This window comes from Aristolochia californica, unplaced genomic scaffold (genome assembly GCF_029961685.1).
Source record: "Aristolochia californica isolate CCGP_79_NKW_82.1479 unplaced genomic scaffold, dmAriCali1.0.hap1 SCAF_6, whole genome shotgun sequence".
Lineage (NCBI taxonomy): Eukaryota > Viridiplantae > Streptophyta > Magnoliopsida > Piperales > Aristolochiaceae > Aristolochia > Aristolochia californica.
This window is the reverse complement of record NW_027182257.1, coordinates 2,332,179-2,359,344: the sequence shown is the minus strand read 5'-3', so window position 1 is coordinate 2,359,344 and position 27,166 is coordinate 2,332,179. Positions and strand designations below refer to the sequence as shown.

The 27,166-nt window shown below is 38.8% G+C and overlaps 2 protein-coding genes across 5 annotated transcripts; both read left to right on the top strand.

The window, feature by feature from the left end:
* Positions 1–450: 450 nt before the first annotated feature.
* Positions 451–23,279, top strand: LOC137967063 (uncharacterized). 4 transcript variants are annotated; one of them, XR_011116481.1, is made up of 52 exons: positions 451–621; positions 1,426–1,717; positions 1,848–2,076; positions 2,253–2,592; positions 2,738–2,851; positions 2,936–3,064; positions 3,145–3,336; positions 3,502–3,696; positions 3,866–4,003; positions 4,086–4,208; positions 4,323–4,570; positions 4,884–4,987; positions 5,083–5,177; positions 5,262–5,495; positions 5,602–5,814; positions 5,912–6,023; positions 6,124–6,221; positions 6,339–6,484; positions 6,686–6,794; positions 6,904–7,050; positions 7,268–7,315; positions 7,391–7,519; positions 7,662–7,826; positions 7,913–8,044; positions 8,130–8,212; positions 8,341–8,446; positions 8,566–8,661; positions 8,818–8,970; positions 9,644–9,826; positions 9,964–10,196; positions 10,315–10,453; positions 10,548–10,670; positions 10,829–10,876; positions 11,423–11,500; positions 11,586–11,702; positions 15,402–15,528; positions 15,628–15,731; positions 15,954–16,091; positions 16,187–16,273; positions 17,463–17,609; positions 17,744–17,881; positions 18,000–18,029; positions 18,120–18,266; positions 18,360–18,421; positions 18,662–18,815; positions 18,907–19,098; positions 19,181–19,285; positions 19,436–19,567; positions 19,713–19,940; positions 22,226–22,327; positions 22,413–22,648; positions 22,774–23,279. XR_011116481.1 is itself a non-coding variant. In XM_068813488.1 (52 exons), exons 1-52 carry the CDS (start codon positions 523–525, stop codon positions 22,545–22,547), a joined length of 7,152 nt encoding a protein of 2,383 aa, XP_068669589.1. In that variant the 5' UTR covers positions 451–522; the 3' UTR covers positions 22,548–23,279. The 4 variants fall into 4 exon arrangements, 3 of the variants coding, with proteins under 3 accessions (XP_068669589.1, XP_068669588.1, XP_068669587.1); XM_068813488.1 differs by having other exon boundaries at positions 9,964–10,024; positions 10,091–10,196; positions 22,413–23,279; XM_068813487.1 differs by having other exon boundaries at positions 5,623–5,814; positions 22,413–23,279.
* Positions 23,280–24,974: 1,695 nt separating this feature from the next.
* LOC137934297 (deoxymugineic acid synthase 1-B) lies at positions 24,975–26,462 on the top strand. The gene is made up of 5 exons (XM_068778580.1): positions 24,975–25,094; positions 25,203–25,378; positions 25,621–25,864; positions 25,938–26,117; positions 26,226–26,462. The coding sequence occupies exons 1-5, from the start codon at positions 24,975–24,977 to the stop codon at positions 26,460–26,462; spliced, it is 957 nt and encodes a 318-aa protein (XP_068634681.1).
* Positions 26,463–27,166: the final 704 nt, after the last annotated feature.

Genomic DNA, 27,166 nt, shown 5'->3' with positions numbered 1-27,166 from the left:
GACGGGGTTATAGAATTGGTTAAGGTTTACCTCTTTATTCGGTGGAAGAAGATTTATTCATTTTTTGTCATATAAAATTTTAAAAAATAAAAAATATTATAATATTATTTTAATTAATTAGCTAGTGGCACATAATATATTATTTATACTAAGAGAAAAACAATTCATTTTTATTTATTATATACTTGTGTTTACTTTCCTTCCTCAAATGAAGGATCACTTTTTTCTCAAAATAAATAAATACATAAAATAAACAAAATATAAATTTTTGGATAATTGTAAGGGGTAAATGTATGGGCTTATTCCGAATTAGACTAGGTTTAGGGTGATATTTGAAAATTACCCAGTGGCCTAATCGTTACAAAATACCACCGCTATAAGAGACACGGACCCTGGGTCCGAGGTCCGTGTATGACAGGCCTGACCTCTTCGCCTGCTCCGTTTCTCAATCTCCAGGGATCTCTTTATCTCCGGCGATCACTCTTCCGACCCCTCGTGCTGAGCCCTGAAGGCCTTGCAACCATGGGAACTTTGCCTCTCACCTTAGCGAGCCAAATTCGATTCTTGCTTCAGAGCTTGAACGATTATAACTTCGACTCGGTTGTTCGCGAGTTAACTGAGGTGTGGGAAACTTCTTGTTGTAGATTCCTTAATTTTCGTGAAAACGGACGGAAAATATCTTTTTCTTCATCGATTAACTATCTTTCTTTCTCTTTCTTCTTCTTTTTGTGTGTGATTTGAACGTTTTTTGAATCCATTGTCAAACCCTAAATGATCCTAGTTTATTTTTGCTCTTATTTATTGCGCATTTTTTCACTTGATCTAACTATGGGTTCCTTGTGTATGCTTTTTGTTTTGGAGTTCGTACTTTCTTTATCGCAAGAACTGGTTGAAGTTTTAAAGTTATCGTAGATAACAGGGAAGTCTCGATTTATGTCTATAATTGTAAAATTTTAAGCCGGTCTTCAGCTTATGTATGTTATGCTTTTCGAAGTGTTAGACGTCATAAATTAAACTTCAGAAGTTACTAGGTGTGGGCTGTCGAGTTTATGATTGCAAGCTCATTTGAAAAAGCTTTTATGCCGCTGTACTGTGCAACCTGCAAATTATTTGCATTTTGTGTTATGATGTTTCAGTATACTGTTATTAAACTTCTTTTTCTGTAATTCTAAACTGTCAGTTGGTAAAACACGTGAGCTGCACAAGCCATTTATGATAGATTATGTTTTAAATTTAAACCTTTTGACAACTGATTAATTCGGAATAGTCACAAAAAACCTCTGCTAATGGCCATATTTTCTTGTTTTATGTTTCGCCTTTCTATGCTACTATTTTTCTAAAGTAAATTGTCCATGATATTATACGGAGGATAGTCATGTATACTGGTTAGCAGTAATTACTTACATGCTCTATCTGGTTGTGCAGATTGCTGATCTAGAAAGCGAGGACAGCATTTTACTGCTTCAGACCTTGTTAGATCAGGTGAACTTTCGTGATGGGAACATGCAATTAAAGCTAGATCTCCTTTCAGCAATCTTTAGGCACTTGATGGGAAGACCAAATTTCACAACAGTATTTTGTGTAGCACTCAGAAACACTCAAATTAGTGAAGATTTTCTATCGGATCTTTCCAATGCAATGAATTTGACAACCCCTGAGAAGATAGGGGTTGGACTTGCTTTTTCAGACTCTGAAAATTTGGATGTCAGGGTGAAAGGTATTGGCATTTCTGGTTACATCTGTTTATAAGGTTCCTTTAGTTTTCTCCTCATCCTTGTTTGTTTTTTTGGTGGGTTGTGCTTGTTTATGTGTCGCTGATCCATTTCAATTTCTGGTTTGCATCTCAGGACAAAATTTCTGCATGACCTGTATCGAGGAGTTGTGTGCAAATCCTGCTGTCATGACTTCAAATGAGCAAATACAGAATATTTTTATTTTTCTCTCTCGGTCTCAAGGCCTTGCCAAGTATGTGGATTCTTTTACAAAAATGTTGTCCTTACAACAGCTGAAGGAGGGAACTCCTTGTGTATTATCCCCCATGCTTCCCAATGATTTGTTTGAAGTTAACTCTCTGAGGTAGTCATTCCTTGCTTCTGTTTTCTCTCTCTCTCTCTTTCTCTCTCTCTCTCTCTCTCTCTCTCTCTGGTTTGGTCTTTTTGAATTGTGTTGTTCTTAAAAATTTTCTTTCAAGGTATTGAATATGTATGCGATAATTTTGTTGTGGCTGGTTAGTCATTCAGTTTTTGCTGCAGGCATTTGGATTTATTCTTTGAATTGAAGGACGAAGATTTTGATGTCCTTTTGCAAGAGATAGAAGCAGAAATAAGCATGGCAGATATTGTGAAGGAGCTAGGCTATGGATGTACAGTTAATTCTTCACAATGTAAACAAATATTATCTCTTTTCTTGCCTCTTAATGAAGTTATTCTTTCGAGGATCGTTAGCACAATTGTACGGACTCATGCTGGTCTTGAGGATGGTCAAAATACATACTCCACATTTTGCTCTGCTCTTGGATGGGGTTCATCTACTGAGTCATCATGGTTGAACTCGTGGAGTGTTGATGTTCTCGCTGATTCAATTAAAGAACTTGTGAGTAAAAAGGGTTTTTATCTTTCTTCCATTTGTTGCTACCTCTATCTGTGCTCATCACTGGTTGCATTATAGTGGTACTAAAAATAGGACATGATTTTTTTGGCTACCCCTTTTGTTTCTAATTGCGGTTTCCAAATTTCAGGCTCCTGAAACTAATTGGATATCAGTTATGGAAAACCTGGATCATGAGGGATTTTACCTTCCCGATGAAGGGGCCTTTTCTGTTTTAATGTCCATCTACAAAAGTGTAACTCAGGTATAATTTCTTTGATATTCATTTCTGGATCAAGTGCAGTTAATATATTCTAACTGTTCTACATTGATTGGAAACACACTTTAGGATCCATTTCCCTTACATGCCATCTGTGGGTCGGTTTGGAAGAATGCTGAAGGGCAGTTATCTTTCCTAAGATATGCCATATCTGCACCTCCTGAGATATTTACATTTGCTCATTCTGCAAGGAAGTTGGTATGCTGTTCACTAAATCTGATTGGTTCATACTTTTTTATCTTTTGCTATCGATTTGTTGATTTGACCTTTTGTTGCAGTCATATGTTGACTTGCAGCAGGGATCCAAACTTCCAAATGGGCATGAAAATCAAGCATGGCTATGCCTTGACCTGATTGAGGTATTATGTCAATTAGCTGAGAGAGGTCACGCCAACTCTGTCCGAGCTATTCTTGAGAATCCCCTGAAGCAGTGCCCTGATTTACTGCTTATTGGTCTGGCTCATATTAATGTATATCTCTCCTCTGTTCTTCTTCCTTGTGATAAATTATGTCTTCACAATCTTTTATAAATTTTCTGTCTTATCTTATTCTCTTTTCATTTTCTTTCTCTCATCATTCGTTTCCGTTGGTATTTTGAGGTGAGCAATGACAATCTGTCCGTTTTCATTTTGCAGACTGCATTTAACCTCCTCCAGAACGAAGTATCTTCTATAGTTTTTCCTATGATAATTGGGAATTCTATGAGAGGTGCTATTCTTCAGAATTTGTGGAGTGTTAATCCCTATCTTGTTGTACACGGTTTTGTTGACATACAGAGTGTTGACTCAGACAACTTGAGTAAGGTTCTGGATATTTGCCTGGAGCTGAAGGTAAAAACAAGAAAAAAATTGATGTTTGCTCTTTGTTGCAATCACAGTTTTGATTCTGGTTCTCATTTCCTGGATTTATCCCATACTATTAAGTGTTTATCATCTCTACTTTGTGCTAGGTGAATGATTTTTTGTTCTAAATTTGGATTATTGTTGCTTATTCTGACAGATTCTTCCCTCTGTATTGGATATGACTCCATTTACGTTTAGTATCAAATTGGTGGTCCTTGCTTCTAAGAAGGACCAAATTAATCTTGAAAAATGGTTAAATGAGAATCTGACAGCTTACAAGGATTCTTTCTTTGAGGTAATGTTGTAATCTCCTTTGTCTTGGAGCTCTCTGAACGATAGGGATGTTTAATTCACTTATTGAAACGATTCCATTTCAGGGTTGTGTCAAATTCTTGAAAGAAATATCCTTCTATACTTCAAATGATGGGTCTGCTAATTCTATCCAGCAGTCTGGTGCTCTGATAAATACTTATGCCGAACTAACGCCTACTTTATTCAAGGTTTTTTTCTGTAACTGCTTTTCTATTGTTATGTGTATTGCACTACAACAATCATATTTTTTTTTCCCTCTCAAAAAAAATCATAATTTGTGTGTAATTTTCTTCTTTTTGTAGGTCCTTCAAGCTTATTCAGGGCAACTTATTTCTCAGCAACTAGCCGAGGAATTGAAAAGGTTACAGATAACACATGTAGCTCCAAGACTGCAAAGTTCTGGGACTGCAGACTCAACTACATCTGATGGATTTCCAGATGATGTTGAGGCTGAAGCAAACTCTTACTTTCATCAAATGTTCTCTGGACAGCTATCCATTGATGCCATGGTTCAAATGCTTTCACGATTCCAAGATTCTCCTGAAAAGAGGTAAAGTTGTACCTTCTCTTCATAACAATACTGTTTAGATGGAAGGCAACATTTTTTTTTTTTTTTTTGAATATTTAACATCATTGAAGAAAGAACAAGACTTGAAAGTGTGTATTTGTGGATCTATTTAAATAAAGAAATAAAGGAACTTTATAATGCCAAATCAGAAATGGATAGAGCTGCAAAATTGAGACCTATAAGTTTTATAGGATTTACCCCACCAAAAAGTATGATGTTTGAGTGCCTACTTGAGCTAACTATGGTTTAACTATTTACTTATTTGATTAGCTATGTTTGTGTGTGGTTGAAACAGGGAACAGGCAATCTTTGAATGTATAATAGGAAATATATTTGAGGAGTACAGATTCTATCCCAAGTATCCAGAAAAGCAGCTCAGAATTGCAGCTGTGCTCTTTGGTAGGATTTCCTGCTATGTTATTTGGTCTTGTATCCTTTTAGTTGTTTTATAAATTATGGCTGATATGCCTGAGTCTTATTTTGATGTGTTGCAGGTTCTGTAATAAAGCATAAACTTGTAGGTCATCTTACACTTGGCATGGCACTGCGATATGTCTTGGATGCATTGAGGAAATCTGTTGATTCAAAGGTTAGCACTGTTCTCCTCAAATTGACTGTCATCTCATAGTTCAACCATCTTCAATATAGGTCTGATCTAACTATTTGCATTCAGATGTTTGTGTTTGGGGCCAAAGCTTTAGAGCAGTTTGTGGATCGTTTGGTCGAGTGGCCCCAGTATTGTAATCATATTCTACAAATATCTCATTTGCGTGGCACACATGCTGAGCTGGTTGCTTTCATTGAGCGAGCACTTGCACGGATTTCCTCAGGGCAGTTGGACTCCAATGGTGTGCATAATGGTCCTAGTGAGCAACACCAAGGTCCTAATTCCCAGGAAAACATGGAGGTAGTGTGGGATTTTTATGATTTTTGTTCATTCCTCGATACATTTTCATGAACTTTATTTTATTTTTTCTGTGCCCCCTATTTAACGACTTTTGAATGGATTAAAGGTATCTGATGCCTCATGGCAGACAATAGGTGTGGGCACTGTGCAGTCTGGGCAGCAATTTTCACATCAACTGCAGCTGCAACAAAGGCATCAGGGTTTTCTGGATGAGAAACAAAAACCATCCACAAGTACTGTAGGCTACTCGAAGCCTCCTCTGTCTGCTGTACCGGGTTCAGTTGGTTCCGCACCTAGTGATCTCACTAATAATCAAAAGGTATTTGATTGGTTTTCTTGAATGCCAGGTGTTCATGTTATTCAGTACATTTTAATATTTATCCGCTTACTACCTTTTCTATGTCTCTATTGTTTAGTCAATCTCTTCTCAATCCTTCCCACCGGTGTCTTCTCAAAGTCTACCTTCAGTTCCAGCTCCTGTTCCTTCTCCGTCGAGTTTTCGTCCTTCTCGAGCATTGCCACCTACAGGTACAGTAAACATGTGTTGAGCATTGCCATGTTTTTATGTTGTGTATAATTCATGTCACATAATTTTGTTATAATTCTGATTTTATCTGGTCCTGCTTAGGGGTGCTTCGTCCCCACACGTCTAACACTGGTTTTGGAGCTGCTTTGAACATTGAGACCCTAGTAGCAGCTGCTGAAAGAAGGGATACACAGATTGAGGTCTCTGTCTCTGTCTCACTCACTCACTCACTCACTCACTCTTGCAGTTTCTTAAATTCATTGTATGCCTTCTGATGACTTCAGTTTTGAACTTCCTTTGTAACTCTCTATCTACAGGCTCCATCTTTAGAGGTTCAGGACAAAATATCGTTCATCATAAATAATATTTCAGGCACAAACATGGAGGCAAAGACAAAAGAATTTAATGAGATCCTAAAGGAGCAGTATTATCCATGGTTTGCTCAATATATGGTGATGAAGAGGTCATAGATCTTTCCAATAATATTGACTTCCTTTTTTGAGTGACCATCAATCTGAATACTGTTCCATTTTTAGGAGCAGTGTAATATTGTTAATGCATAATTGCTTTTATCACCATTAAGTTCAATGCATTATGTGGCAGCTTGTTTGTTATTTTTAGTTTTTTATTGGTTTTGTAACAAGGACCTTGCATTTGCTTACAGAGCAAGTATTGAACCAAATTTCCATGAGTTGTATTTGAAGTTCCTTGATAAATTTAGCTCAAAGGATTTAAATAAGGAGATTGTGAAAGCAACTTATGAGAATTGCAAGGTGCTCTCTCTGAACTTCCACTATCCTTTATTCGTCTCGCTGCTATATTCTTGACTTTTTTTGTCAGGTTTTTTTGATGTCTGAGTCTGCTTTTTTCTTAACTTGTCAGGTTCTTTTGAGGTCTGACCTTATAAAATCAAGCTCGGAAGAGCGATCCTTGCTTAAAAATCTTGGTAGTTGGCTTGGTAAATTCACCATTGGCAGGAATCAACCATTGAGGGCCAGGGAAATTGATCCTAAAGTGTTAATAATAGAGGTGATTTTTTTCTTCTTCTGGCTGAGATGTGATGCTTTAAAATTAACGAGTCTGAATGGAACTGACTGGCATGATATTAGGGTTTGTTTAATACTCCTATTTGTTATCCTCTCCTGGTGCTATCCATTTTTAAATGTTAGGGTTTATTTAATACACCTATTTGTTATCCTTTCCTGGTGTTATCCATTTTTAAACCATTTCTGTTGGTAATGTACAGGCATATGAAAAGGGGTTAATGATTGCAGTTATTCCATTCACTTCGAAGGTATAAAAAAATTTCATCCCTTGTTTTCTTAGGATTTTCTAAGCACAACTTTTAATATAGTATTGTTTGTGGTAGATTTTGGAGCCATGCCAATGCAGTCTGGCTTATCAGCCTCCAAATCCTTGGACCATGGGAATTCTTGGCTTACTTGCTGAGATATATGCACTGCCGAATTTGAAAATGAACCTGAAATTTGACATTGAAGTAAGTGTATTTTCAGAAACATAGAATTTCTTCCTCTCTTCTTGTGCTTGTGCTAACTACTTGATGCCTAGTCATTTCTATTTTGGTCTGGCTTATTATTTATATATTTGTGTGGTTACTTATTTATTTATTTTTGGGCTAGGTGCTTTTTAAGAACCTGGGTGTAGATATGAAAGATGTAAAACCTACTTCTCTTCTCAAAGATCGTGTGAGGGAGATGGAAGGAAATCCAGACTTTTCTACTAAAGATGCAACACAACCACAAATGATAACTGAAGTTGACCCTCAAAAAGATCCATCCTACCCTGTTGTTATTCATATCCTCTATTTACTTCTTTTGGTTGACAGGTGTTTTTTATTTTTGTCTAAATGTTTTTTTGTTGGTTGCATCAGTACAATCCTGCTCCTCTTCCTTTTCCTTCAAGTTCAGTGGGGGATGCAAAGACTGGACCTGGGAGCATTGTTAATCCTGTTCATGGACTTCCACAACCCACTCCACCCCCATTGCCATTTCCTGTTCCCCAGGCTGGTTTCATCTCTTTGTTTTATCATTTTATTATTAGTAAATTTTACACACTTGTTCAGCTAACTATATATTTGTTGACTGCAGCTTCCGACACCAATCCTCAACATTGGAACCCAAGTTATTATCAATTCAAAACTTAATGGGCATATGCAGTTGCCACTGCAGAGGTTTGGAATTCCTACCTGGGTTATTTACACTTTTTTTTTAATCAACTATCTTCTTTTTTTTATTTCTACAATATTTTTTAGCTGGTTGTCTACCAGCATGTCTTAATAATTCGGTTATCTTGTAACAGGATTGTTTCAATGGCCATGGAAAGAGCTATAAGAGAGATAATGTCTCCAGTTGTTGATCGTAGTGTAACAATAGCAATGCGGACAACAAAGGAACTTGTCATAAAGGTTTGTTATGTGAATCCTTATTTTCATTGACTCTCTTATGACTCGTTTGAGCTCTCTTTTCTAGCTCAAAGTTTGTGTCCCCTGATAATTTTCTTTGGCTTATTAAATTTAAAACTCAGGATTATGCAATGGAGTCTGATGAAAGTCGTATATTTAATGCTGCACACTTAATGGTGGCAAGTCTTGCTGGAAGTTTAGCTCATGTGACATGCAAGGTTTACTTTCTAATCTCTAATTTTCTGTTGAAGTTTCACTACAACCGAGTCTTAAAAAGTATTCTTGTGCTAGAGTGAGGGGTAGCATGTCAAACTGTGTACATTATCTGTCTTTTCTTACCTTTTAAGGAATTAACCATTTGCATGTTTTTCCAGGAACCTCTTCGTGCTGCTTTAACAAACCACTTGAAGAGTATGTTTCAGGCATTAAGTGTCAGTGCAGATATTGTGGCAGAAGCTGTACCGATTATTACAAATGATAATCTTGATCTAGGTTGTGCAGTTATTGAACAGGCTGCCACTGAGAAGGTAAAGTATGTCTTTGCCTTTAAAGTCACTTTGGAATAATGTCGAAGTTGGCTATTTCCTCCCAAAATGACCTGTTGAAGTTAGGTCTCCCATAACTCTCTGACTACCTGCCTGAGATGTGGAACACATATTCAACCAATGAATGGTGGGACTTTTTATCCCATCATCACTTCTCAAGTCCAGAATTTTATACAGGAGAAGACAGTTTTGGAAATGCTCTTATCCCATAGTGAAGTTACATGGTTCCTCTTAAAATGACAAGCCAAAATTAGGACACATTTTCTTAAGTAAGGATATGATTTTCCAAGGTCCAAACTAATGTGGGAGTATTCTCTCACAACCACTTCTCTCTCTCGTATGACTGGAATGAGACATGGAGCACAAGTACAACAGAATATGACAGGATGTGTTTACTTACCAACAATGGTCTTATTTGATTTGCTGTTTTTTCATTCTTCTAACTCCCGAATAGGTTTCTAATGTCAATGAATTTGTTTTGAATTTTCATTTTTCAATGACATTATTAAATAATTGCCATATATTATGTTCCAGTTACCCATTGATAAGGATCTGGAGGCCAGATTATTTGTCTGGAAACATTTTGCTGTGTTTATTTGATGCATTGATTTAGGAAAAATGGTGGTTGATTTGTTCTCTTTGATATTTTTTCCAGGCACTACAATCAATTGATGGAGAAATAGCGCCACAGCTTATGCTTCGGAGGAAGCACAGAGATGGTGTTGGTTCTCAATACTTTGATGCAACAACTTATTCGCAAGGCCCCTTTGCCCGTGTACCCGAGGCACTTCGTCCCAAGCCTGGTCGCTTGTCCATTGCTCAACAGCGTGTTTATGAGGTATTTCTGTTTTACTAGGATGCATGTCATTACATTTTTTTTTGTTGCAAGGACTATGGTGCTATAGTTATTTGTTTTTTTTTTTTTTTGAAATGTTTTCATTTAATTTAATTTCTCTTTCCTCCTTTGCTTCTTAGGATTTTGTGAGGATTCCATGGCAAAACCAGCCAAGCCAAAGTTCAAATGCTGTGCAGTCTGGTATGCTTGTATCATCTGGTGGATCTGTCAATTCTGGATTGTCACGTGCCAATGTTTCAATTTCAGGGCATGGAAATTCGAATTTCTATTCTTCTGTACAAGTGGCTCCGGGGTTTGTACAACCATTAGATCTCTCGTCTGAAGAGGATCCTGGTTCAACACAAGTTCTCAGGTACTCTTTGATTCATTTTTGGTCTTTTGTTTTTTCTGTTCAGTTTTATTTATTTCTTTGTCTATTTTTTATTGATATAAAATTGTAAACATGTGCTTTCACTTTGACAAAATTTCAGTACGTCTCCAAGACATGTTGGGAATGCAGATGTTCTGCAGCAGCATGTAACTTCTGACAGTAATTCTTCTGCCCCTTCATTCCCTCCAGCTGTAGTTCCTACAGAACCCCACCCAATTGATTCCTTTGGTGCAGTAAAAGTAAGATTTTTTTTTTTTTTTGTCAGTTCAAATGTAAATACATCTTCATCTCACCAACCTATCACTAAACATATATACCTTATTTTGGTGTTAGGAGGCAGGAACACCCGTGCAACCTTCACCTGCACCTTCTGGAGAACGCCTTGGTGGTGCTTTATTAGAACAATTACTATCTACAGGAGAAGCATTGGATAAGTACCAGACTGTTGCTCAGAAGGTAGTGAGCATTTCAACTCAATTTATTTATTCTTTTTGATTTTTTTTTGGTTCATCTAGTAGATCTTAATGTTGTAATATGCTTTAAATTACACTTTTGTTTGTTATTTCTTATTTTTTTAAATTTGATGTAATATGCATTGGATTCCTGCCTTTCAGCTGGAGGCTTTGATTACCACCAAGGATGCTAGAGATGCTGATATTCAGGTTCTCTCTCTCTTATTTTTTTTTCCATCTCTTGCTGGAATCAGCTACTGTTGATTTTGATGCTACACATGATGTGACAATGTCTAGTATCATAAGTAGGAGTGGGCATTGGGTTGGGTTTCACGGGGAACCCGACTCAATCCTAACTGAAAAACCCAGGGAAGGGCAGTGAAAAAACCCGCCAGGATTCTGCTCAGGGAAGAGTTTGAGTGGTTTACTCAAACTCGACCTTCAGGGATTAAATACCCCAAATGCAGGGAAAGGGCGGAGATACAAGGACAGGACAGGAACGGGCTGGAGATACATGGATGGTGTAGGGGCGGGTTGAGGAAAAGGGGAACAGGGTGGGGAAGGGGTTGGTTTTCCAGCCCCATATGGGTTTTTTTGGGGCAGTTTTTGGATTTGGGGTTGGGGTTTGGCAACCTGTGCCCAATCTGACCCGTGTCCGCTCCTATTTATAAGTTATATTGAATGAATATGAGTTCTGCTTGCGGATGAATACCTTCTTATTTCTTGAGTGCTGCTTGCTGCTTGAACTTTTCATAGGGTGTCATTGCTGAAGTGCCTGACATTCTGCTTAGATGTGTAAGCAGAGATGAAGCTGCATTGGCTGTGGCACAGAAGGTCTATTCTTTTTCTTATACCACTTAGATTGTCAATCAATTTTCTATTTTACTCAAGATGCATGTGGCATCTAATATTTGAACAGGTTTTCAAGAGTTTATATGAAAATGCTTCAAACAACATGCATGTTACTTCTCACCTTGCTATACTGGCGGCCATTCGAGATGTTTGCAAGCTTGTTGTTAAAGAATTGACGAGTTGGGTATGTTCTTGATTATCCTCATATGAGTTGGTTTCATCTTTTTTGTCTTTATAATTGTTGAATTTGCAGGAGGAAAGTGTTGGAAGAGATTAAGGTTTAGAGATCCCCTTCTCTCATATTTATAACTTAAAGATATTCAAAATTATATTCATGTTCTTGCAGCTTGTAAACCTTTGGAATCTGCTTTCTATAGGAAAATATTTTCTTAGAAAGCAATGAAAATCTAATTAACTCAAAACAATAACTTTCATTATAGCTTGATTTTGTTACAAAACATGTGTCACAATTCCCCATTTTAAGCGCAAGTCTTTCATTATATCTTCAGCTTGTTACAGAACATGTCTCATAATTCTCCATTTTAAGCGTAAGAACAAAAAGAAAACAGAAAATTATTTTCAAAATTTGTGGTTTGTGAAGCTTTGTGACCTTTTATGTGGCCTTGGACTTCTTTGTGACTTCAGTTCTTGAGGTTGCACTTGTACGGTGATTTTTATTATTAACTTCATCGGCAATAGGCTACAAATCATTTTTTTTTAAATGATGCTGAATTATATTAAATCAAAAGGCTCCGAAGAGCAAGATTACCGGGGGGGGGGGGGGGGGGGGGGGGGGGGGGGGGGGGGGGGGGACGCTCCTCGAATTGGTGGATTGAGGGAAACAGAAGACGTTTATTCCCTATATGGAGATCTCTCTATCTGCTTCTCTTGATTTTCTCTTCGTCAATCCGATTTTATGTGGGTAATGGCCAATCGATTAAATTTTGGGAAGATTGGTGGTTAGGAGAGATGCCTCTTCAGAACTCTTTTTCGAACCTCTTTCAAATTTCCAGATTTAGGAGGAGCGTAGTTGCTGAAGTCGTTGGTAATAGGGGATGGAACATTGACCCTCGACAGGGTTTATCGGACTTAGATGCACTGGAGGTGAGTCGCCTTTTGGAAGCAATTCAGTTGACCATGATACAAGCTAGCAGAGTTGATAAACTAAGAGTGGTTTTTTTGGGTGTCCTCCGCTTATCTCGCTATATGTGGATGACTCTCTCACAGTTCCAGACATGCGATAGAGTTCACTTGGCACCTCAACACCCCTCCAAAAGTAAAGTTCTTCATGTGGAGTGCCTGCCTCAATAAAATTCTCTTTGCTGACAATTTCAGAAAACGTGGCCAGCTTGGGGTTGACCCCATTTACCCTTTTTGTCATGTAGCTGAGGAAACTGTCAACCACCTGCTCTTTTCATGCCCTTTCTCATGGGAGATTTGGACGTTGATTACAGTTTTGCTTTCCTGCTGATCTTCCCGCATCCTGGCGGATGCTTGTAGGGACTTCCGTCCCCGGTCTTGGGAGAATATTGATCTCGGCTTGCTCGGCTTTCATTCCTTGGGGGCTCTGGCTAGAGCACAATCAAAGGAGATTCAATGCCAAGTTCAATTCCCAAGAAAGAATCATTGAAACCATCTTAGGTACTATTACTACATGGTTTCACTCTTAGAAAGCCTTCTCCCACTTCTCGGAATCTTCCATTAGGAATAATTGGGTTGTTTTTGAGTGGACCCCGCCGCCAGCTAGAGCCCTTAAATTGAACTTTGACTGCTCTTCCTTTGGCAACCCTAGTCTAGCTGGTTTTGGCGGAGTGGTTTGTGATTCTTTTTGGAGCCAGATCGTTTCTTTCCATGGCCCTCTCGGTATTGTAGATTTGACGACGGTTGAGTTACACAGTTTTCTTAATGGGCTTCGTGTTTTCCGCGATCACTATGTTGGGCCCATTCACATCGAGGGAGACTCAAAGGTGGTGATCTGCTGGTGTGAACATTCCTCCGTGCCCCAGTGGCGTCATGGGACACCTTTTTTGAAATTATGGAAATTGTTAGTCTGTTTGATTGTTTTTGGTCTGATATCCCGAGATCAACAAATTTTGTGGTCGATTGTTTGGTCAAGCAGGGAGCTTCCTTGCAATCTGTTGTTGTTAGGGGTTAGCTCCCCTTTTTTCTCCGTTTTCTTTTAATAAAATCATCTTTCATAAAAAAAAAATACAGGGGATGGGGGGGAAGCCTTCAATACATAGTAAGGAAGATGACTCCAGCAGTAGGAAATCACCTTCTAGAAAGGCACCAGTAGGAAGGTAGTGGGTCTGTGGGCTTTGCTTCCAAGTGATGGAAAAAAAAACATGCTGGGCAGCAAACAAAACACTTGCAGCTGCTGTAACTGACTCCTAGCACATCAAATCAGGAATAACAAACAAATCTTCAACAACAAATAAAACAAAAAACACTGACAGCAGCTAATTAACCTCTGATCAGACTGCTGGGATAATAGAAGCAGGAAGGATTGGCAGAAAGCCAAGTCTCACTCAAAACATTGTTTACGCAGATAATTGATGAATCTTAAACAGTAACTGAAAGCACTCACTCAGGAAGTATCTTGAGTGACAAAAAAAACAGAGATGTTATCTTGAAAGCAAGCAGAATCCTAGTTACATTTAAACACAAACCGGCTGGAGGAACATGGCTGAAGAGACAGTAGTCACCGCTGCTCTTCCAAGTGGAATCCTATCCGAGATACACTTATCTACAGATTCACCAACCACACTCGATTCAACATCAAACATGCCGGGCAGCCTCCGTCCAGCACTTACAGCAAATAGCAAGGAACCTATCGGTTCGGATTTGAATTGAGACATGTGGTTGGATAGTGCTAAAATGAAGGTATCATAGCTTCACTTGGCCAAGTAGATTCTGAACTTGTAAGCAGGAGACCTAGCTAGAAGGCAAAAGCTGAAGCTGCTACAAGATTTGGTTTATCTGCTGCTGCAAGGGAGGCGAAGCTCTGTTTTGATCATGAAGAATGTGATATCCAGAGAGTGGCTGCCACTATTAAAAACCACAAGTCAGAAAGATTGGAGCTGAAATTGAAGCTTCTGCTGACCCTTGGAACCAAGGCTAGACTGAGACAAGGATCAAAGAGGGCATCTGAGATCAATTTTAATCTCCAAGTAGGATGATGATGTTCACAAATACCTAAACAAGCAGGCAACTGACAGAAATCAACTGTGAAACCTATGGCAGAGAGACACTCCTCTAAAAACAGAGAAGAAAAAAGAACCAGTAAAGAGATTGAGAACAACTAGAAATTGTGAGATTTATTTATTTTCTCTCCTTTTTCTTCTTCTTTCTCTTCTTCTTTTTCCCTTCTTCTCTGTCTTCTTTTCCTTCTCTTTTCTGGGACCATTGACGCTCTGATACCATATTAAAATTTGCAGGAGAAAAGTGTTGGAGGAGATTAGGTTTTAGAGACTCCTCCTATTTATAATTTAAATAATATTAAAAATTATATTTATGCTCCTGCAATTCATAAACTTTAGGAACCTACTTTCTAAAGGAAAATACTTCCCTAGAAAATAAGGAAACACTGACTAACTCAAAATAATAAATTTTAACATCAATAAAAGTGATTCTTAGTTAGCGTGAGCCATACCACTGGGTCAAACTAGTGATAAAGCTTATTATTATTGCTGATATTATTATTATTTATAAAATGACATGTAGTTATTTGTTATACTATACTGTGGAGATTCTTTACATGCTTATGTTATGGCATCTTTGATGCGATCATCTTTAATTTTTTTAATTTATGGTATATATTTATTCAGAAAAATGATTTTATCTAATTTCTATCTTATTTATTCATGATCTACAACTCTTTTAGATCATCTACTCGGATGAAGAGCGGAAATTCAATAAAGATATCACGATCAGCCTCATCCGTACTGAGTTGTTAAACCTTGCTGAGTATAACGTGCATTTGGCCAAACTCATTGATGGCGGGAGGAATAGTACGAGTTTTGAAGTTCAATTTCTTAATTACGGTGATTTTTTTCTTTTTTCTTTTTCTGTTTGATACGTATTACCTTGTTGTATATTCTTTCTTACAGAAGCTGCTACAGACTTTGCCATTTCTCTCTTGAGCACTCTGGTCTATCAGGAAACTGGTGTTAGTGTCTCAGAGTTTTATAGTCTTGTCGATACTTTGGAGAAGGTTAGATGATTCCTTTTGTTTTGGGCTCTGTTTGTTACCTATTGATGATTTTTTTCTTTTTGTATTTCTTTTTTGGTTTTTATTGCTGCATTTTTTTACTAGTTTTTTCGATTGTCTTGTCAGTTTTTGTGTTTCTTTGTAATCGTCTCTCTCAATGAAATTCTCATTAATCTCCAAGGAAGAAATTGATGATCCGACACATGCAAATGTTTAACTTTGTAGCTTGCTTTGAGGCCTGGAGCTCCAGAAACTCTCCAACAGTTAGTTGAGTTTGCTCGGAATTCAGCTGCCAGCCAAGTTTCTCATCCTCGCTTTGTCATTGGCAAGGATGATAAAGCTAGATTGCCTAGGGACAAGAAGGTATATGTAATTGTCATTCGTCTTGATTTTTACATGGAATGTCCACCCTGTTGGTTGAAGTCCTTGTGTTCTGATGTGGTTTCTGTTTGGTGCAGCTGCCTACCAGCCGTCCTCTGCCAAGTAGGGATGATTATGGCATGACTGAGCCTTCAACAGCTGACCCTGCTGGATTCCGTGAGCAGGTTACTCTCTGTCCTTTTATTAGTTCCAAATGCATTATGTATCCTATATTCCTGAATTATGTTGGTTAAAAGATGGAACAAAAATTGCTTTGTGGTCTTATTATTAATGCCAGTATGCATACGAAATATATGTCCCAGAGGATAGAAATGTTCCTGGGGGGCTAATTCTCAAGAAGTTAGTTGTATTACCAGATGCTTTTGAAGTTGTGTCCATTGTGAGTGCATCCATCATTTTGAGTTCAGGAAAGCAAATGGGCATTCACTGCCATTAAAGTTTCTGGTTTTTCCCAAATAAGTATTTGAAATAAAATAAAATTCGGAGATGTAATTCTGGGTACAAAACACCTTTTGTTATTTAAAGATTTGGATGAGTGGGACCATTGATTTTTCAGTGAGTCATAGGTGTTTGTGAATAGAAATGGTCTGGATAGTCTGTATTTTGAAGAATGTGTGACAAATACTAGTGAGAAGTCTTTTGTCATAGAAACTGTGTAAGAGAGCATGCTATTCAACTTTGGTTTTCTTCACTTCTCATATCTAAAACTGTGGGGGTTACTGGGGATTCAGACAAGCTCACCGAAGATGTTGTTATAGGGATCATATTGTATTTGGTCCTTTATCCCTATAGTCATGATACCCTATGTTGTATTCTATGTTGTATTCCTATGCTGTATTATTTTAACTTTTATTGAATAAAAGCACATCATCATTTTCAAAAAAAATATAACATCATGGGGGTTGATTGGCTATTATTGTGGTATGAGGCTGTCAGAGCTTTTATTGAAGAGAGTGGAGTCTCCTGCCTGTTGAAGACTGATCTAAATAGCTCAGTGGGGTCTTTTTTCTTCCAGAAAATCATATCTTACCTGTTGTGGGGAACTTGCTTTCCAATATAGTTTTCGGCTTTCTGCAGGATATTTATTCATGCTTGGTTTTTTCTTTACTGTATCCTCTGCTCTCTCCTTTTGTAACTTATTCTCATTCTCACTGTTTTGTAAAAGAATTATTGTTGTCTCTGTTCCCATTTCAAATCACCTAAAAATACAAGTATTTTCTTGAAATGGTTCTGGAATGTGGAAAATTAGAAACCATAGGCTGCTCAATATCCTACTTGATGGTGTTGCCATCTTCAAAACATGTATTCTTAATCTATTTGTGAGAAGCTTATTATTTTGTGGACATATGGTAGGTTGCTCTGCTTTATAGGGAATGGTACCGAATATCCGAGCTTCCTGGGGCAATTGATGCAGCTTGTTCCCATTACATTTCACAACTGCAGCAAAGTGGGTTGCTTAAGGGAGATGATATTACTGATCGGTTCTTTCGAATCCTCATGGTAATGCTGGTTCTTTATTCATGCACATGGTTGATTTTTAAAAGCAGTTCAAGGGTCGTTTCCTGTGTTGCAAAGCTCTGTATAAACTCAAGAAAAATGAATCATGTGTTTTTTAATGCTTTGAAAATTTCCAGGACCTTTCTGTGGGACATTGCCTTGCATCCGAGGGGATCAATCCAAACCTGTTGTCTCTGCAAACTCCTCAGCAAGGGCAGCATCTCTCTTTCATAGCTATTGATATGTTCACAAAGCTTGTTGTTCTAGTTTTAAAGGTAGACTCTCTTATAGTGTGTGGTTTTCTCGGACCTCATGTTACTTCCTTATCATCAGTTGCATTATGTGATCATGTCTCTTTTTTCACTGTGTTCTCGGTTGTGGGCGGTGGAGCAGGGACCAAGCAAGCTTGTACTTCTGCCTAAGGTCAAACTCATTAGAAATTGGTCTTTAGGTTTTCTTTTTATATTTGTTTCACTACTTTTTTTGATGATTCCTGTTGTACAACAATGACAGATCTTGGCTGTTGTTGTACGAGTCATTCAGAAGGATGCTGAAGAGAAGAAGGCTTCTTTCAATCCAAGACCATATTTCAGGTTTTTGGTGAACTGTCTCTTGGATCTTGGCTCCCCTGATCCTGCATTGGAAGGAGCAACCCTGCAGGTATGGATTGGTTACTTTCCATGCACTTTGCAACTTATCCACCTTGCTTTGTAATATCTGTCTATCAACTTATGCAAATTTTCTGCTGTTCAGATACTAATGGCATTTGCAAATGCTTTCCATGCACTGCAACCATTGAGAGTTCCTGGTTTTAGGTTAGTATTTGATTCTGGTCTTTTTTCTTTTTTCTTTTTTGTTTATATTGTTGGTATTGGAGTTTATCTGTGAATCAAGGTTATATTCTATATCTATTGTTGAAGCTACATGTTTATGTGAATGAAAATATGTGAATGATGGGTTTGGCAGACCAAGTTATCATCACGTGTTTTTTATCTAGTCTTTTTAGTTTTCTTAATGTTTGCTGACAAACGAATAAGTGATTGGATTGCTTTCAGCTTTGCATGGCTGGAGTTGGTTAGCCACCGGAGTTTTATGCCAAGATTGCTTACAAGTCCATCTCAGAAGGGTTGGTCTTTTGTCCAACGTCTACTTGTGGATTTGTTCAAATTTATGGAACCCTACTTGAGAAATGCAGAACTGGGAGATGTGGTTTGTCTCTCTTTTCAATGTTTATGTTGGCTAACTTGTGCTTGGAGGGGAAATTTATTTTGCACTTCTAAACCACATAAAATATATCCAGGTACAATTCTTGTACAAAGGAACCCTGAGAGTGCTGCTTGTATTGCTTCACGATTTCCCGGAGTTCCTCTGTGATTATCATTTCAGTTTCTGTGATGTTATTCCACCCAGTTGCATTCAAATGCGAAATGTTATTCTCAGCGCATTTCCACGCAACATGAGGCTGCCTGATCCTTCAACTCCTAACTTAAAGGTTGTTTATCTCATGCTGGCATTCTTTAATTTTTCTCGGAAATTCAAGGGGTAAGTAATCCTTCTTACCCACCTCCGTGCAGATTGATTTACTGGCTGAAATCAGCCTATCACCACACATTCTTTCTGAGGTTGATGCTGCTCTGAAAGCGAAGCAGATGAAGGCTGATATTGATGAGTATCTCAAGGTAAATGGTCTTGAATTTTTGCCAGTATACACCTTTATATATATCAGGAATATCATATGTTTGCAGAATTTACTGCAGAAAAGATGAAAGTCTTTGCTCTGTGTTTTAAGATGTCTTATATATTGATGCCCCATTCCTGGAATGTCACAGACAAAGCAGGGACCTATACTTCCTTCTGAGCTGAAGCAGAAATTGCTGCTGCCCCAAAACGAGGTGGCACTTGCAGGAACTCGGTACAATGTACCACTGATCAATTCGCTTGTGCTTTATGTGGGCATGCAGGTATATTCTTTTTCTAGTTTTGCACTTCCCCCTAAAATAAAAAAGTATTTTTTGTGTATGTGAGCTTTTTGCTGTTTAAAATTTGAAATGCCAGGTTGCAACGTGTTTTATTTATTTGTTGTGTCCATGCATTTGTGTATTGCAGGCAATCCAACAGTTACAGAGCAAGTCTGCACAACAGATGCATACAGGCCCTATGGATATTTTCTTGGCAGGTGCAGCTATGGAGATTTTTCAGGCTCTCATCAGGGACCTGGACACGGAAGGACGCTATCTTTTTCTCAATGCAGTTGCAAATCAATTACGATATCCAAACAATCACACCCACTATTTCTCCTTTGTCTTGCTGTACCTGTTTGCTGAAGCCAAGCAGGTAGGGAGTAACTTTCTCATGTCTTTGATTACCAATTGTGTCTTATTATAGCACTGGCATTGTCCCTTGTGAGCTTAGACCAATGAAGAACAGAGTGAATACAATCTTTGATAATTCCTCCCACTAACCTCAATTTGCTAGAAAATGTGAAATCATTATGAGCTGGCCAAAGCTTCCAATGAATGACTGCAAGAGTTGGCTGCGAGAGTGTTTTACCTACTTGGGGAACGGAAACAGCAAGACACTGCTGAATGAGCTCATTAAAGGAGTTGGGGAAAGAGAACTGAATTCCGAACTTGCTAACAAACGACCAGATTTGACCTGCCATTTGTGCAATTGTGCAATATGTGATCAGTGGTGGCATTGTCTGTAACACAGAATTTACACAGATGCAACGCTGGTCTGTTGTAAAAAAATTACTATTCAAGGTATAGTGAAGCTTTAAAAAAAAAGTATAGTGAAGTAAGTGGTCCTCACTCTGATTAGTCAAAAGAGGGTAGGAGGCAGGTTAAAGGCGGCCATATGTGGTCCATTTCCAGTTTATGAAATTCTTCTTGTGGCCCCCATTTTAAGGTATCTAGAAAGGTTGAGAGATGCCCAATGGTACCGATTTCATTGTCATTAGCTTCTGTCCTTAGGTTCAAATCTCAACGCCACTTGCCAGCACTTAACTCTAAGCAGTTGGAACCAGGTTGTTTGGGTAGGCATTGCAAAGAGTGTCATCCCCTATCCATGTCTGTCCAGAATTTTTTTCTGTTACCAATCTTCACTCTAAACTGAGTACTGCATGAGAAGGTAGGCAGTAAGCTAAGAATCTATCTGCTAGCTTGATAGACCGCTTTTACTATTCAGGGGAAGCCAAATATCATGCTGATCTTTCTTATTCCCAATGCACTGTGCATCTTGGCCTTGTATGCCTTGTCCCACTTGACATGGTTGCACTTGATTTTCACCAAAGCCTTTCTAAAGGAATTTTCTCTCAATTTTTCAATTTGGGTACGAGATGAGTGAAAACAAACAATCAGGGGTGCAATAATTGTTTACACTTCAAGAAGATAGTCTCTAGTGGCAGAGTCTTTCATGTATAGGGTCCCACAGTCCAGCTGATACTCCACCCCAAGAAAAGAGGTAGCCCAAGATAACTAGATGGAAGATCCTTGACATTGCAGCTAAGTGTTTGTGCAAGCTCAGTATTGTTTCATTGAGACTGCATATCTCTGATTTATTCAGATCTGTTTTTTGGCTCTCAGAATAACTCATATACGAACAGCTGGAGTTCACATTTTAAGTGGTCCTGGAGTAGCATCACGAAGGCAGTCTGTGAATTGGAGGATTGGAGTATTGAGGGGTGAATTAAGAGGAGACCCATTTGATAGCTAGCCATGATCCTGTGCAAGTATGAAAAGAGCAGTTAGACTCTCTCCCACAATGTTGAAAAGAAGGGGGCACAGAGGATCCTATTGCTGGATCACATTGGTGGCTTTAGAGTTTCCTCTACTGCCTCATCAATTAGAGGTTGGAGATTTAAACAACTGCTGGTCCAAAACTTCCATCTCCCACCAAATCTCATCTTGGCATGTTATGGCCTAGAAAATGCCATCTTACCCTGTCAAACGCTTTTGGAGCATGTCAACTTTATTTAGTGCTGTTGTTGGCCTAAAATCTGCACTGCTCTACAAGTTCTACTAATCATTAGATAGGAATTGTATGTACTTGCTGGTCCACAAGCTGAGTTGGTAAAAAACTTATGGTTGAGGCCTATAACAATTCTTGGCTTCTCTCTTCTTTCTGATAGAATGCTTTTTCAGTGAAGTTTTCATCATTTGGCGTTCACCTTGGAATTTTGCTGTTTGGTCTATTCAAGGGCATGTTGACATTGATTGCATGAGTTTGTGTATGTCAAATAAGTTGCTTTTTTTTTTTTGTTTTGTTTCCATCTTCTAGCAGTTAAATACTTGGTTGCCTGCTGACTTTGCATTACTTTTTGGTTTATATTTACTGGCTTATAACTAGGAAACTCTATATGATTTTTGAACGGCTTATATCTACTGCTGGTTTCTTTTGTATTGGTCCCATACTTATCATGTTGGTATCAGAATCCAGATATTTGATTTGGACTTTATACCTGTATGGTAAACCAGTTAAAAACACTAATGGGTGGACAGTAAACAAGAAATTGCAGTGTATCTATTTTTGTAGGTATTATTGATTTTTGTTGTTATGCATTAGTTTAACGGTATTATGATCTGTTTGGGACTGATAATGTCTTTCTATACCTGGCACAGGAGATCATCCAAGAACAAATAACAAGGGTGTTGTTGGAACGCTTGATTGTTAACCGGCCACATCCATGGGGTCTACTTATTACGTTCATTGAACTCATTAAGGTAATTTACTTTCTCCCTAATTACTAGGATACAATGACGAGAAAAAGTGAAGACTGATATTTGCTAACTAGTTTAATTATTACAGAATCCTCGATATGATTTCTGGAGTAAGAGCTTCACTCGTTGTGCTCCTGAGATTGAAAAACTATTTGAGTCTGTATCTAGATCTTGTGGGGGAGCAAAAGCTGTCGATGACGGGATGGTATCGGGTGGAATCTGAGAAACATTGTCATTTTAAATGTCACTTGGACAAATGGGCATGGAAGTGTTCATCATAAGGAAACATTTGTTTTCTCCGCATAGAGGAGAAGATGATCCTGGGTTAGACGTCAAACTTGTATATTGTACATTTTTTGTTTGTTGGAAAGTTCGTGTTGTACATATTTTGATCATGAAACTTCGGCAAGAAATGAATTGTAAACTCTGGTTTGATAAATTTTTGCCAGTGGTTATTGGCAACAACTCGAGGAGCTGCCCACTCTTCAACATCAGGTGAATCTGTTCTCAGTCTCATTCTCATAGCTAAAAAGCAAACAGTGGCTCTTCCCTGTTGTTGATTCACACGAGCTTGACACAATCCTGGGTGATTTTACTGCTGACGATTTTCTCTACATCTGCCATGCCACAATGGAGGAAATTACCAACTTGAAAGCGATTCTCATTCTGTTTGAAGCAATTACAAGACAAGGATTAATTGGCACAAATCTGCTATTGTCTACGTTTGATGGACAATTTTGGCCCTTTTCTCGGATGCACAATCCCAACTTCTCCAACACATTGGAATCTCTTAGTTAACTACTGGATCTTCCAAAGCTCCTTGGAAAAGGAAAGTTATTGTCCTTGCTTGGTGGGAGGATGTTTGCCTCCCAAAGTTTCTCAGTCAGTTGGGTGTAAGAAAGCTCTACTTGATAAGTGGATATGGAAAACACTGTAGTAATAAAGACGCTTAGTAACATCAGTGAAAGTTTCTTTATCAACTAATAGGTCATTTAACAACCCATTAGTTGGGTCGCTTTAGCACCTACGAGAAATCATACAGGATCCGAATTTTGAGAAAGCCCAATAATTAAGGCCATGTAGGCCCATGTCAGAAAAAAAGGAGTTGGAGCGCATCAATATTGACTTTTTTTTAATCTATTGCGGCCTACTTTTAGGCCCATATGCAAGGAAAATCATTTGCCGATGCTGGAACTGAACTTTCGATCCGGTCTACCGTGAATTACCGTACAAAGGGGCATATCGTATCATTAGATTCACTTCTCGAACGAATCCTATCGAAGTGGCAACAAGATTCGAATTTACGATCCAGCGAGAAAAGGAATACGGGAAGAGATTCGGGCAGTAGATTCGAATCTACCCACCCCAAACTATAGATTCGAATCGCTGCAACAAATAAAGCAAGGATAAATCTGGCGAGAAGATGATAAATATGAGAAATATACAAAGGATTAATCATACGTACCAAATCGGTTTAGGAGATAAGATTTATATGATTGTATTTATTTTTTATATTTATATAAATATCACTCTTAATTAATATAAATATATGTGATTTAATTCAGAAATAAGGGCGGATAAAAAGGGGATTCATGGAATTTTCTTAGACTTCAAGGGTGCACATATTAAATTATAAAGACCTTAGGGAGTTTTTTCAAAAATGAAATGAGCAAGAAATAATCGGTCTTCAAATGACATATGCCGGACCAACTCAGCCCAACCGACCACGTTGCTCTGTCTCATTTGGGTCCGGAACCCAAATGAGCAACTGCTTTGTCTGCAGAATCATCCGAGCTCGAAATTTCCGGGCTTTGATGGAGTCAACCTTCAACTAACAATCGGTGCAACTATTAAAATTAAGCTAGTCAACCATCAATGGCTACCAAATTATGTCTCTCGGACAACAGAGATGACTTCGCGACGCGGGAGTCGACTCGAGACTCCATTAATGAAACAGAAGCAGAAGCACCCCTTTGCGTATCCAAGTGACACCGCCCTCGCCCGCCCCTCCATCGTCTGAAACTAAGCTGTCCTCTGTGTAATCTCTGATCTCTTAATTCACACAAGATTTTGGTTCTCTGTAAACCCCTTCTGGCGATCCCGGTAACGTGGGAAATATCCTGGGTTCGTATTAAAGTATCTGATCACGGCCGACTTTTGGATGAATGTCCTCCAGAATCATGTGATTGCCACCTCATTTGAAGCGGATTAAATATTTAACCGGGGATTGGGTTTCTGCTGCTTGTTTCAAGTAAGATGCGGGAGGAAGTAAACCCGTGGTTGATGTCAAAATGGGTTTTAAAAAAATGGAAGTCGATCGTCGTCTCTTCGAATCCCATCCGACAGGGAGGATCCCATTTCCTTGCAACTTACGCTCTTCGAAATCTATCTGGGGATTAATTTTTTGTTCTTCCCCATCTCATGTTTGAACCTGTAATCTCAGTACTATTTTCGCATTGAATTTGCATCTGACAACAAAATAATTGAGTTCTGGTGAAGATTTGTCTACTCAATCTGAACAAACTTAAAACCGCGTTGAGGGTTTTTGTTTAAATGCTTCAGAATCGTCTGAAGTGTGTTGACCTCAGCATGGCTGACTCTATATATACTTGCATGCTGTTGGGGAGGGTGGTGAAGAAGATAAGGAAGCATGAGGAGTTATAGAGAGATGTTGTCGAGCACTTGGGAGCTGCCTCTCATGGGTTTCGGAACTGCGCTTCTTCCCTACAATGGAGACGCAGTGGAGGAGGCCATCGGCGTAGCTCTTGATGTATGAAGAGTGAATAATATCATCACTGTTGCTTTCTTTTCTCTTTTCTGTTTAGTTGATTCAGTGCCTACTTCTCTGCACGTTAACGTTTACGATCTTCGACAACAGGTTGGCTACCGGCATTTCGACACTGCTAAGATCTACGCTTCGGAGCCAGCAGTGGGGAGGGCTCTGGGGAGTGCTATCGACGAAGGGAAGGTGGAGAGGGAAGAGCTTTTCGTCACCTCGAAGCTCTGGTGCTCTGATCACGATGACCCAGTCATGGCACTGAGACAAACTCTCCAGTATGTGAAACTCTATGATGATAATGTGCAGCTCCGTCTCCTCTGCCTGGGTGAACCGCACATTTTGATCTGTCTCCTCTTTTTCGTCTCTATAAATGCTTCTGATTCTTCATATTTGAATGATGAACACCTGACTTATTAAGGATTTCTCCTGGTAGTCGAGCTATCCCTTCATGCTCTGGGTGATTAATTTCCAGTTTCCAGTGCAGTAGGCTTTAAGAGAATGTTTTCTTCCTTCTCAGGAATCTAGAGATGGAGTATCTCGACCTGTACCTCGTGCACTGGCCGGCGAAACTCAAGCCATGGGTGTGCTATCCCGTCCCAAATGAAGACGACTTCGAAGAACTGGACATGGAGTCGACATGGGCAGGCATGGAAAAATGCATAGAGTTGGGTTTGTGCAGATCAATCGGCATTAGCAACTTCTCTTGCGCTAAGATCGATCGGTTGTTGGATTACGCCTCCATTCCTCCTGCTGTTAACCAGGTAATTAACTGATTCCGCAACACAAATTATGAGCTCTTCTGCAACTTCCCATTCATTAAATGCTTCACGACAGGTTGAAATGCATCCACTATGGAGGCAAAAGAAGCTCAGACAGTTCTGCCTGGAGAGGAACATCCATGTGAGTGCCTACTCGCCGCTGGGCGGACCAGGAAATTCATGGGGATCAAAGGCCGTGGTAACCGATCCTGTGATAAAATCAATAGCTCTTAAGCACAGAGCAACATCTGCTCAGGTGAAATATGTTTTTCAATTCTTTAAGAAGCTAAAGAGAATTCCAATATCCAGTTCTTCCCTGTCTACAAATGAATAAGCTGACTATGCTTTTGGCGTCCATGAACAGGTGGCACTGCAGTGGGGAATGGTTCAGGGTTCCAGCGTTATTGTGAAGAGCTTCAACAGGAGGAGAATGAGGGAGAACATGGGAGCCCTGCAAGTGACTTTAGATGAAGAGGACCTCATGGCTGTGGAGGTGTTGGAGGAGAGGAAGATTATGAGGGGAGAATTCTTTGTCAGTGAGAAGGGTCCTTACAAGACAATCAGCGACCTGTGGGATGAAGACATAGATTGTCTGTACTGATTTTAGTGAAATAATCTTGTGCTGTTTACAGGGAAGGATTAAATTCCTCTTTTAATGCATATACGTTGTTCTGGATTAATTTGTACAATTTATAACCAAATCAAAGCAATCCAACTCCAAGAAGCTTAATAAAATCGAAATATCCAGTTGCTTTAAAAGACTGTTTGAGGAGTTCAGGGCCGATTTACTTTCAGAAGTGATCTATCAGAGTTGCTTCTTCTATTGGAGACATTCAGAATAGAAGCAGGAACTCCCTTAAAAGATGCCAGTCTCGTTAGAAGCCTTAAGAACCCTAACCCTTTCACCTTATCAAATAAAACCTTCTTGTACCTTTCTCCCCTTAAATCTAAGGTTTGAAGGTCTTAAGCTTATTACTTAGAAAAACAGCTTTCTAGCTTTGACGAATGATAGATCTTGACTCAACTTTAATAATCTATAAAGACTGTACATGTTCATGCTGTCTTCCAAAAAAACAAGATTTTAGGGGATTTTTCAAAGAGCAATCAAACTAAAGCGCATTCAAGCAACCTAGGGCAGTAGGAGGGCTACAGGTGGAGAAGGGAAGTGGCCTCTCCGTCCTGTATTCTTTTCGCACAGGTCAACTTTAACAACAATTTTATCAGTGGAATCGTGGAACCCTAATGATAAAAAATCAAAATGAAGGAATCAAGGGCAAAGTCAAGACATAAATGCAAAATTTTTTA

Excerpts from the sequence above, each read along its gene's own strand:
- LOC137934297 (XM_068778580.1), top strand. The coding sequence starts at position 24,975 with ATGAGGAGTTATAGAGAGATGTTGTCGAGCACTTGGGAGCTGCCTCTC. Across the intron at positions 25,865-25,937 it reads TTCCTCCTGCTGTTAACCAG|GTTGAAATGCATCCACTATG; the intron begins GTAATTAACTGA and ends GCTTCACGACAG. Across the intron at positions 26,118-26,225 it reads ACAGAGCAACATCTGCTCAG|GTGGCACTGCAGTGGGGAAT; the intron begins GTGAAATATGTT and ends GTCCATGAACAG.
- LOC137967063 (XM_068813486.1), top strand. The coding sequence starts at position 523 with ATGGGAACTTTGCCTCTCACCTTAGCGAGCCAAATTCGATTCTTGCTT. Across the intron at positions 1,718-1,847 it reads TTTGGATGTCAGGGTGAAAG|GACAAAATTTCTGCATGACC; the intron begins GTATTGGCATTT and ends TTTGCATCTCAG. Across the intron at positions 7,520-7,661 it reads ACCTGAAATTTGACATTGAA|GTGCTTTTTAAGAACCTGGG; the intron begins GTAAGTGTATTT and ends TTTTTGGGCTAG.